This window comes from Marmota monax, unplaced genomic scaffold (genome assembly GCF_021218885.2).
Source record: "Marmota monax isolate L192 unplaced genomic scaffold, Marmota_monax_Labrador192_F-V1.1 WCK01_AAM20220418_F8-fsc00059, whole genome shotgun sequence".
Taxonomy (NCBI): Eukaryota; Metazoa; Chordata; class Mammalia; order Rodentia; family Sciuridae; genus Marmota; species Marmota monax.
Genome location: NW_026693595.1, coordinates 1205334 through 1217630, shown reverse-complemented (window position 1 = coordinate 1217630; position 12297 = coordinate 1205334). Strand labels below are relative to the sequence as shown.

Below are 12297 nucleotides of genomic sequence, written 5' to 3'. Positions count from 1 at the left end.
TGGAATTTCTGCATAATCCACAAATTGAACAATTATCTTTGGATCTGTTTTGGTCAGGGCATTTTTGTGATTTGAAGTCTACTAAACTGGCCTGTAGAGATAGTGGTAAAAAACTTAGACCCTAACCAAGCTTAGTATAGATTATCATGAACTTGTACACATCTACAGTTTTGGAGACCCAGGGTGTCTGCTCCATATTACCTGATGGAGAGCCCATCAGCTAGGACCTTCCTCACAAAGACTCAGAGGCTTCACAAAGGTTTAGGTAAACTTGAGAAAGAAAGATTTAAGAATGACTTTTGCAAACAAATATGAGAAGGAGTGAAATAATTGCCTGAAAACACAAAGGGAGTGCTGAGCTTAGGTGCCTCCCAGTGATTCCCAGGTACTGGGAAGCAGATGTCAGATCTCATCAGAAATGGAGCAGAACTAACCCATAGTGGGCTGCTTCCAGGACTATGATGGTCCCACCTTCTAACAGCTCATGGAAGATTTGTGTTGCACATTCAGGAATTGTATGATTGTGTTGGTTTACAACTAGTCACGATGTGAGTATTTATACCATGGTAGTTGGGAAACAATATAAATGAGGGCTTTTAAAAAAATATTTTTAGTTGTAGATGGACACAATACTTTTATTTTGTTTATTTAGGTTTTTGTTTTTGTTGTTAATGTGGTGCTGAGTATTGAATCCAATGCCTCATGCATGCTAGGCAAGTGCTCTACCACTGAGCCACAACCCCAGCCCAAGAGCTACTTTTTTTTTTTTTTTTAAAGACCAGGTGTACTAACATGTCATTGGTCATTGAATTAAACAAGTGAACTTCCTGTTATTGAAAGTAGTCATATAAAAACTTGGCATTTCCTAAGAAAGCTGTAGTACCAAAAAAAAAAAAAAAAAAAAAAACGAATAAGGAAAACGTAGAAAATCTCTAAAGTCTTATCTGACTATATTCTACTCTATCCCTCGAATGCACTGTCATCCTGCTAAAGCCAGTGGGATTTCAGTTTTTTGATTACTGGAGATGTGTTCTCCGACGTCCACTCCTTATCCCATCATTCGAATGTTTGACCCTGCTCTAAGCCCTTTCTGTTTCAATTTTTTGCCTAAGACTTTCCATAGTCCTGTGCCCTGGTGTCAGATGGCTTGAGTCTGAATTCCAGTTCCACTATTGACCACACATTTGAATTACAGAACTTTACATAGATTGATTAAGTCTCATTTGCTTTATCTGTTGAAAGCATATAATGAAAACACCCCTTTCAAATGGGTGTTCTAAGTCTTCAATGGTGCTATCCACATACACTGATTAGTGAAATATTTGGCCATGGTAAGGACCTAGTAGACATTAGTTATATTTTCACATATTTAGAAGCCCAGGCCACTGCAAATATGTTAATAATTAATATCAATTCTATTTTCTACATCTCTTAAGCTCCAAATTTTATGAGAATTTTCAAATATATATGTATATATTTTTACTGAATTGTCTTGTTCTGTTTCTTAATTTGTATTTGGAACAGATTTTTGTGCATGTAGTTCTGTTTTCTTACTAATATTGCATAGTCAGGGATGCAGTCTTATGAGCTACTGTATAATAATGAACAGCAGATGTTTTCAAAGTTAGCAGATACTGACAGCATACAAATGGCATTTTGAGGGCCAGAGGTATACAGCTCAGTGGTACAGTGCTTGCATAGCATGTACAAGGCCCCGGGTTTGATCTACAGCACCCCTTCATCCTGCCACCCCCGCCAAAGGGCTGTTCTTTGGAAGCCCTCAGACTTCAGAGCTTATGGAAGTTGAAAAAGAATGATGTTGAATATTTCCCCTCCCCTTAGTCTAAAGAAAACGATAGCGAGAACATAACAGGTGTTTAATAAACTGTTCTTTCATTGAGCAAACACTGTAGAATGTTTATGAAGACATGAGAGATGTGGACTCGCCCATAGTCATTTATAAGCAGAATAGCTCGTAACCCTGGTAGGGAAAAAGCCAGTTTCTTAAAATTACAGAATCAGCTCTTTAAAATTGCATTCCTAAAAGGCATAAAAGCTTTTATGGGTAAGAAAGTGGGAGACCTTGGTGACAGCCATTGTTTCTGCAGGATATTTTGTTTTTTACTCCCAGTGTTGTTTCTAAATACTTCATCTTCTAGGCACAGATCATTATTGAAATATAGCACATTATTCAGAATTGAAAGTGCATACATTTACTATATTTATCTTGCATATCCTGTAGACATACATATATTTTTTTTTTCCATTGTCAATGTTCTGAAGTTCCTGACTGGCCCCTATGGGGCTGCATAGATGGCGACACAGTTTCAGCTGCCAGTCTTTAGTTCCAACCCCAGCAGACATTTCTCAATGTGGTTGACCATGGATGAGGGAATCGTGGTCCATATGTGTTTCATCTACCTTTGGGTGGCTGCCATCACATGGATTCCTGGCAAGTGAATAAGGTTCAGTTTAAAGACCGTTTTAATCAGACAGTAGAGGAAATGATGAATTCACTCCTGTCTTTGGTCAGTTTTGAGAGACATCTGTATTTTCCATAGTCTTTCCTCTCTACATATCTTGGGTACATGAAACAACATTAGAAACACATTTGGAAGCCTGGAGCACTGGAAATGTGTTAAAAGTCTAAGGTTCTGCTGGGTGCAATGGTGTATACCTATAATCCTAGCAACTCAGAAGGCTGAGGCAGGAGGATCGCAAGTTCAAGGCCAGCATTAGCAACTTAGTGAGACTTTGTCTCAAAATAAAATAAAAAATAAATAGAACTGAGGATATAACTGTGATAGAGCTACCTTGAGTTCAATCTTAGCACCAAAAATCAAACAAATTTCACCTCGAGCATTTATGTGTTCTGATTTAAGTGTCCTCTGATGTATTACTTATTTGCAAGAAGCACTGTATGCTTTGATTAACTCTTTACCTTTGATATTTGGGCCACCTGCTGTATAAGATCATCTAAATGAATTTATCCATGAGATATTTCCTCTCCTTCACCTCCCACTAATACCATGGTGGTGGATTTGTTTAAAAAAAAAAAGTGGTACCAAAATATTTAATGGTAAAATCAGATTCAATAAAAGCAGAGTGGAAAAAGGAAAACTAGTTGCTTCACTTTTAACACACATGTTTTCCATAGACACTGGCTTTCTTCTGTTTTCATAATTACAATTTCAGGCAGCGTCCCTCCACCCCAGGACGGTTATCACATTTGTGGGCTACCCATTTCCTGTGCATTTCCTTCCTCCAGCCCACCTCTTGGCCACAATAACATCACTCCCTGTCACAATCGATAGTACAGGTGGTCACAGTAGGTTTTGAAAAGAAAATGAAATGGAGACCTGTCAAGGTTGCTTTGTGTTAAATTAAAATATTTGGTGAGGAAAGGCCACACTCTTGGCCAGAGTCAGACTTCTGAAAAAAGTAGTTATTTCAGAAATTGACACCATTGTTTATGATCATTCTGTTAACAGAGCATTAGGGGGTGTCTCTGAAGAGGTGAAAGCAGTCAGTGTAATGGCAGCTTTGGGCTTGGAAGTAAAGTTGAGAATATGCCCTCTTTTCTGATCTGTAATTAACCAGTATTTTGAAAATCCTTGATTAGACTTAGTTTTATTCAGTCAGGGAGATAGAATTCACACACCATCAATAGTTCTTTGGAATTTAGCTAGAAGAAGTTGAATTGTGTAGAGCAGTATGCATGCTTGTATGTATGCATGGGCACACATGTGTGTTCCTAAGGTCAAAGAAGAGGAAATGATAAAATAGCCAAAGAAGGCTTTGTGAAAGGAGGTGGGTCCAGAGTTGTGTCCAGAAAACTGGAGGAAGGAAGGGAAAGGAATTCAGATCAGTAGATAGCGAAGCATATATGTACAGGGCTTCAGGTGTCAGGATCAGAAGTGAGGATGTAAGAAAACATGACAATTTCCATAAAAATGTAAGTCCTATTCCCTATGAAATTGATATACGTGGGTACCTGTTTTTGTAGAATGAATCTTTTATTCTATTCAAATGTATTAATAGCACAAATAAGACTCTGTCTTATTTAGTGAACAAAATCATGTCCAAGACCATTGGAGGCATCTGTCACTGGTTAGCATTCGATTTGCGGGGAAGAGGTTTGGAAAGAAAGGAGCTTCTCTTGGGGGTTTACCTAGAATCAAAGCCCAGTCATGGCCAACAAAGCCCTCAGTGATCCAGCCTTGCCTCCCTTTCTAGGCTGCATTCTTCTGTACTGTTCTTTCCAGAAATAATCACCTTGTTTCTCACCAAGCGCAAGATAACAGTTTTTCACTGCCTACAGGATGCCTGCCCCCAAGTTCTTGGGCAGACCACCTCTTTCTCATTAGTCTTGTCTCCGCTCGCATTTCACTTTCTCAGAGACTGAAGTCCTTTTTCTGACCATCCCACCTGAAGAAGTATACTGAGACCCCTAAGCATTCACCGTAATATCACCCTCTTTAAGTACGGAAAAACCAAGATCACTTATTTGCTCCTTTATTTTCTGTGTTCTCCCCTTTAGGCCAAGGACCTCAGTCAGGTACCTTGTTCAAAGCTGTACGGCCTGTAGTAGGCACTCAATAAAGTGTGTGTTAAATGAATCAGTGGCAGTCAGGTCTCTGTTGTGCTTACAGCATAGAAAGCTTGGCATTCTTTGCCATCCCTAAATGCTGAACTGTTTGTTACAGGAGGAAAGGAGTGAATAGCTACAGGCCTGGGGTGGCTGGTGTTGCCATGGCATCATAGAGCAGCACATTTCTTTTCCTTTTTTCCTCTCTGGAGCCTTAAGAACCTGGAAAGCAGCACCACTCAGAGGGGATATTTCAAAGAGATGGACTTTAAAGGAACAATGGTGTGGGTTGGACAGTTGCTAGTAAATCATATCAGGAAAAGCTGCTGGCTTAATTTCCTTTTCAGTATGGATGTACGTTGTAGCCATTGCAGAATGACGTTTCTGCACATAATGAACCAAGGTTCCATGTTTTACAGCCTGCTCCTTGAAAGCCTCACATGCATTTTCTTGTGTAGAGCACTTTTCTGGACTTTGCACTATTTTTTCCCCCTTCTTAAAGTATTATTGTTTGAGTCTGTCTATCTCAATACATTATGATAGAGCAGCCGTTGTTAATTTAGTGAAAGAAGTTTGGAAAACCTGTTATTTTTTCTCATTCATGGGTTTCTCATAGTAGCACATCTCTGGCTAACTGTACAAAAGACACCTGTGTGAGTTCCAGTGTGGCTGAATTGGCTCCTAGGTGCCTGGCTAAGTATGTTCTTCAGTTACCTGGTTTGGGTTTATAAATGAAATTTTACGATGACTATGACTCATTAATACATGCCAACAATAAATGATATCTTCCTTATGACGTTGTTGAGATGTACTTTATTTTTATGTTTTTTCAAAGGATTTATGGTACCAGAACAGATCGCAGCTGGTGGCAGATTCTTACTTGCTTTTCCCACATCTCTCTTTCCCATCTTCCCCTGTCATTATGCTGGGAGTCCTGCTTCTGTGCTACCAGGCAATCTACCATATTGCCATTAATTTAATGTGTTGTCTTAACAAATGGGTAATTCCCCTGTCTCTTCACTATTTAGTAATCTGCCATGTCTCTTTCTTTCTTCAGCACTGCAGTGACAACACACATCCCTGCCAATCAGATATGAATATTGAAGGAGCCTGGAAGAGAGGATACACAGGAAAGAACATTGTGGTGACCATCCTGGACGATGGCATTGAGAGAACTCATCCTGATCTGATGCAAAACTATGTGAGTGTTTGCTGCGGTTGGAAGTCTCCCCTCCTTCTTAGGAGGAGGACCCATGTTAGGATTATCAGAAAGGGGGATTGCTACTGAACAATGTAACAACAGATACAATAGGCTCTGTGTTTTACTTCTTTCTTGTAAAAAGTGAGCTCTTAAAGTACAGGAAGCGTGAGATAACAGTTTTTCACTTTTGGGTGCCCTTGATACTGTGACCTACAAAAAGAAAGTGATCAGGGAGCAGAAACTCCACCACCAACACCATCTGCTACCAGCAACACCTGCTCTTCTCAACCATTCAGCCAACCAGCCAGGTGACATCTTTTGTTTCTTTTATGGAAAAAAAAAGTAGACTTAGAAATATTCTCAAGTTATTTTGTTGGTACCTTTCTTTCGCTCCTCTACTGTTTTGTTCTTTTAAACTTTTTAGTTGTAAATGGACACAATACCTTTATTTTATTTATTTTTATGTGGTGCTACGAATCGAACCCATTGCCTCACAGGTGCTAGGCAAATACTCTACCACTGAGCCACAATCACAGCCCCTCTACCTCTCCTCTTTTAAGGATAGTAGTGATTAGCCTCCCAGTAAGTCTGTAGGAATCGTCAATCTCCCTTCTTAGGAAGGAACTGCAGATTCATTTAGTTCTCCTTTGAACAAAAAGAGATGAGTGACAGCAGGCTATCCTCACCCTGTATTCAAGCTACCTCCACAGCACAGAATTTTGAAGCTTAAGAGGAACTACAGTTTAATCTCCTCATTTGATGGGTAAAGAAATTGAGGCATAAAGACTGAAGGGAGTAATCCAAGGTCAGATGTAGAATCAGAACTATGGCTGCCTATGCTTCAGCAGAGATGTCTTTCTCGTCACATGCACGGAGGATTTTGCTGTGTGCTGCTGTTCCCCCCTACAGACACCTACTTTGATTATATATGAAAAGCCTTCACTTAATGTGATTGCAATCTTTACCTTTTTTCTTATTTTCCCTCAAAAGAAAATTCTCTAAAATTACCTGTATAATTAGCAGTGCTGGTTCCCTCTGAGTTCTTATGTTGGAGCCGGAGGGGAGTAGGGAAAACATACTAGAGGAAGTATCAGAAGACTTGGGTTCCAGTTTTTGTTTGGTTCATTCAAAAACAAGGTAGAAATTAACCTGTTTGAGTCCTCTGTTTTCTTATAACTAAAATTGTTATATTAGAGTCAGTGCAGAATCCTTTATGCTTTCATGGCCACAAAGAGCAGTTACAGGGCCCCCTTTGTACAGGAAGCAGAACCTTACCAGCTTTACATGTAATATATTTTCCTGAATTCCCTCAAACATTTCAAGTTCTGTGCACTAAAAGTTATTTCAGAAACATGAGCCTTTTGATAAATACAGAAAACAAAGATTTTGGAAACATTGAAATTGGGAATCATAAGGCATAAGGAAATTTCAAACGTCTTAAAGTAAGCTGTCTGTGGTGGTATAAATTTGAACAATGGTAATGATCCAGTAAATTCTTTATAGTATCTGGAAATTTTTCATGAGTATTTTTTTAAATATGTTTTTTGGATGTTGGTGGACCTTTGTTTTATTTATTTATTTATATGTGGTGCTGAGGATCGAACTCAGTGCCTCACACATGCTAGGCAAGTGTTCTATCATTGAGCCACAATCCCATCCCTTTCATAAGTATTTTTAAAAAAATATTTTTTAGCTATAGACGGATGCAAAATCTTTATTTTGTTTATTCATTTTTATGTGGTGCTGAGGATCGAACCCAGTGCCTCACATGTGCGAGGCAAGCACTCTGCCAATGAACCCCAACCCCAACCCCATCATAAGTATTTTTTTTTCTATCTTAGATAGCAATTTCTATTTATTTATTTATTTTTAATTTTTTATTGTTGGTTGTTCAAAACATTACAAATTTCTTGATATATCATATTTCACACTTTGATTCAAGTGGGTTATGAACTCCCATTTTTACCCCATATACAGATTGCAGAATTACATCAGTTACACATCCATTGATTTACATATTGCCATACTAGTGTCTGTTTTAAAAGCAAACAAATCTAACTTCGGTTTTGGAGGTTCTGTATCCTCATTTTGTAACCTCAGCATAAGAAAACTTTATTCATCATTTTGGTTAGTCCAAAAGCCCTTGAGTATTAGTAAAGTCTGAATTACAGGCTTCCTTTTTTATAGGAGATACAATATCTGAATGCAGACAAATGTTTAATAGGGGTCCCAAGGTACTTAATGGAATAAATATCCAATATTGATTTTTAGTTGGCTTGTCAATTATATATGAATAATTTTTGCCTTCTAAAATCCTTAATTATGATAAAGAAGTTAACAAGTTCAAAAATTCAAGTAAGGAATAAGGAGTGAATCTGGAGAATAAATCACTTTGCTTCTAGATATTTGAGTTGTACTTAGTGGAAAAGGACATGTTTGAAACACACACACATGTCATGACCTGGGTCATTCCAGGTGCACTGAGAACAGTGATGGCATAATGAAGCAGTTTTCTCCTTGGTCTGTTTTGAACACTTCTTCACCATGAGGGGGAAAATGCAGCATTGATAATTACTAAACCAGCAGACCCTCCCTAAGGCATCCTGACACCAGTGAACCATGAGTTATTAGTTAACCTAATTACTCTCTAGCAGAAATGTGTTTAAGATTGTGGGAGCCCGTAGGTCACTGGCTAATTAATGATTGTCCATTTCTTTTCTCTCGCTCTCTCCTCCATGGCCATAGGATGCTCTGGCAAGTTGTGATGTGAATGGGAATGACTTGGACCCAATGCCTCGTTACGACGCAAGCAATGAGAACAAGTAAGGCTCAAGTCAAGGGTGGTGGCAGGAGTTAGGTTTTCTGCTCATGCTAAGGGAAGTATGTTCTTGAAATGCTTGGTAACCAATGGGCCTAATTTACTGCAAAATGAAAAGGTGTCTTTTCAGCAAAGTTTATGAGTAATAAAAAGGAGAGGTTCACAAATTAAGAAAGGTTGCAGAGAGAACCCTGGGGAATGGCTCAGCATTTCCATATCTTGTAAATTGAATTGGAGGACATCACCCTCACCGTCCTCACCCCATTTGTTTAAAGATAGTGGTACTAATGGGAGAGGCAAAAGTACCCCCAAAGAGAGTTATTTGATTCTCCTAAATTCAACAAATTTGATGGGCTACTACATTTGAGGCCACTATCGGGGGCTTTATTATTTTGTTTCTCCTTTGCTCTCTTCTCTGTGATTAGGTTTCCACTAATATATAGGAAACACTTAGAAGAATTGTTACCATCTGGGGAAGGCATTGTCTTTCTTATGTCCTTCCACAACCAAGAGGCCCATTTTCACTTTCCAGTTCCTATACTAGTTTATAGTGAATGCAAATGAAATAGTGCATCCATTAGATGATAGATTATTTTAACATTCCTCAGTAAGTCAGTGTGAGTTGTTTTTCTTACTTTTAACGACCCAGATCCTTTTAGTTGGTATTTCTAATCAGTATATCACATTAATTAACGTTCCCCCCACTTTTACTGAAAAGCTCCTCCAGGATAATGCTGTGATTTAGATATTTTCATATGAACGTTTATTTACCTGTTTTAGGCTGGGATCACAAAAGTTGTAAGGAAAATGGTCCTGCTCATCTATTATGTGCTATTTGCAATCTCTTTTTTTTTTTCCTCTAGGGGAAACTTCTCAGCTAGTAGTATTTAAGTAAGTCAATAAATTTAGATAAAAGCATATGACCTAGAAAAATTGTGACTCTGTATGTGTTTTTTTCCCCATCTACAAAGAAGTCTTAACAAAGTAGCTGTAGAAATATGCTATTTGTTAATATTAACAACCAAGTTAATATGACTGTGGTGAAAGCTTTAATATACAAATTGATATAAACTTTTCCAGAACTTCCGAACAAAACAAGAAAGTGGCTAAATTAAACTGGATAGTTTCCTTTTAGACCTGATTGTTATTGTCTAGATTGTAATGTTGAGTGAATTTTACACAAGGGGTTAGAGTTTCAGACAACAAGAGCTGATGTTTTTTGTCCTAATTTATAAACTAGCATGAAACAATGAAAAAGAGACTTGAATCACTCAGTACTTAAAAAGGCACTAATGGTTTGCATGTGTGGGAATATGGAAAATATCTGCCTTCCTCTCAGTTTTGCTGTGAATCTAAAACTTTTCAAAAAGTAGTCTTAATAAAAAATAACTCTGATAAATTTCAATATATAGTTTGTTCTTCTGTCATGCTACATATGCATTCCTGATATGCACTCCTAAAAACAATAGCACTCTGCCAAATCCTAAAACACAGAGTGATGAAAACATTGAGTTGGAGTCTAATACTCAAACATCATCAGTCTCTGTCTCTCTCTCTCTCTCTCTCTCTCTCTCTCTCTCTCTCACACACACACACACACACACACACACGATAGGGATCTAATAAAATGGTAGTTAAGAAATAATTAAAACTACTTTAAAAGTGGCACTTAACCATGATCAAGAACTTGACGTGTGCCTATAGAAGTGTATGTTCATTATATCTACTCTCATTTGCTTTCTACCCTGTGTACAAGAGAAAAAGAGTAAGAGAAGAAGAGATCAATGTGAAAACCAAGAATAAAAGACATAGAATAAACAGGAAAAATATACAACAGGCAGAGAGAAAGAGGTTAAAGTTAAGCAGAATGGAGGGCGATGTCTCCCACCCCAGGATGGCCCTTGTCAGAAGAATGGCAGCTTTCCAGTTATTATAGGGAGGAGTGGGAGGAGGGTTATCAGAGAACACACAGAAGTTGCAGTACCAGATGTGGCTAAGTGTGGACTGCTGTGCCTCTAAGACGCATGGCTCTTTGTGTTTTATGTACTCCTATGAGGTTCGGTTCATCTGGGCGTGTTTTCTGCATTCACCTAGAGTTTCTGTGACAAAATCCTATCTAAACAAATGCAGATTTCACATATGCTCAGAATATTCCCTTATATATCAATCATGTTGGATAAAATTGGTGTTTTAAGGCATACATTATAGCAGAACTGTTATATACATTCACTAAATTTACCACATTAATAATTGTATGGTCAAAAGAGAAGCAGGAAAACTATAAGAAAGTCTAGATCATATTAACACCTAAAGTAATTCTTGTGCAGAATATAAAGGAACAGGTAGAAACCTAAGACCAATGTGCTAATCCCTGTAACTAGTTGTATGTATCTAAACCTGTGTGTGGTGGTTTTGCTTTGAAATTCTCACTGGGGGTAGCAACTGTTCTCTGAGGGTGTGTCTGTTCTGGCTAACCTCCCTAACCATGATGTCTATGCATAGACATTCTTTGAGGACCAACTTTGATGGCTTTTTACACACTACTCTTTTACAACCTTGTTCTTTGTAAGGATTCCTTTAAAACTTGGCCACTCCCCAAGACTTTTGTTTTAAGTCTTTTGTTCATGAAGAATCCCTGAGGTCATGCTCTCTCTAGGGTGTTCTAGTGTGTCCTGTTTTGACCCATTCTAAGCACTCTTCATGGTTCATTGAGTGCAGCGGGAGTTTGCTGGAGGACCCCAGCATTGTTCCAGATGTGTGCTTAGGTTTGTAGTCTTGACAGTGAAATATGGCATTTTCGAACCAGCATTCCATACCTCTGTTTTATGGAAGTTAGCTGTCTCCTGATGTCCCTTTAGCTCCTCTCGGTAGCTCTGTTTTTGTTTTTGTTTGTTTGTTTGTTTGTTTGTTTTAATCTTGACTGACCAAAAGCATGTATTCAGGCATTTGTGGTTAAAATATCCTCTCTACCTTTGAGGCCATATTGATAGACATGATTGATAGATCTGACTTCAAGCGTGCATCCATAAATGGATAATTCTGTTTGGATAGAACTCACATAGCATTAGGAATTACGAGTGGGTTTGTAATTTGGAAGAATTGACTTTTAGCCCTGGATCTCCTGGAGTGATTTGCTTTATCATTCTTTGAGTCTAATTACTCTGGGCTTTGGTATTTTTTTTAATCCCTAAAATGATATAAAAATACTTACATCTAAAGAATAACAATAAAATGTGTAGAACCCCAAGCTGAGTACATAATAAGTAGTAGATAATTATAACTGTTATCATTGTAATTATGTGTTCTACTCATATATCTAATTCTTTATAATCAGTTAAAAATTATAATTATCTCAAAATATGTGTGCATATGAACATTTCAAATCTAAATTAAGACTTGGAAGTCTTTTTCTTCTAGGGTTAGAAGTTTAGATTTTTCTGTTTAAGGGCTGGAAGGTGTGACTCACTCAGTCCGCAGTCTGTTTTTTCCCACCTACCTCCATGAAGTATGAGGGCTTAAATTGGAAATAAGATGGTGAATGTGAGAAATCTCTAGTCATCATTGGAATCAGGAAGTTGAGGCATATGATATGCAAATGTCTGCACATTGCTCAATCAGAAGAGTGGCTTCAGAGCATGTTTGGAATCTTCATGCTTGGATGTATTTGTTCATCCATTCAACAAGTATTCA

The 12297-nt window shown here is 38.0% G+C and overlaps 1 protein-coding gene across 3 annotated transcripts in view; it reads left to right on the top strand.

The window, feature by feature from the left end:
• The window catches only part of Pcsk5 (proprotein convertase subtilisin/kexin type 5), a 449712-nt gene that overhangs the window by 123581 nt on the left and 313834 nt on the right, over window positions 1-12297 (top strand). For all 3 annotated transcript variants that reach the window (XM_046459433.2, XM_046459431.2, XM_046459435.2), the window contains exons 4-5: window positions 5646-5789; window positions 8535-8611. In XM_046459433.2, coding sequence (XP_046315389.1) covers window positions 5646-5789; window positions 8535-8611 — 221 coding nt within the window. The remainder of the gene's footprint in view (window positions 1-5645; window positions 5790-8534; window positions 8612-12297) is intronic.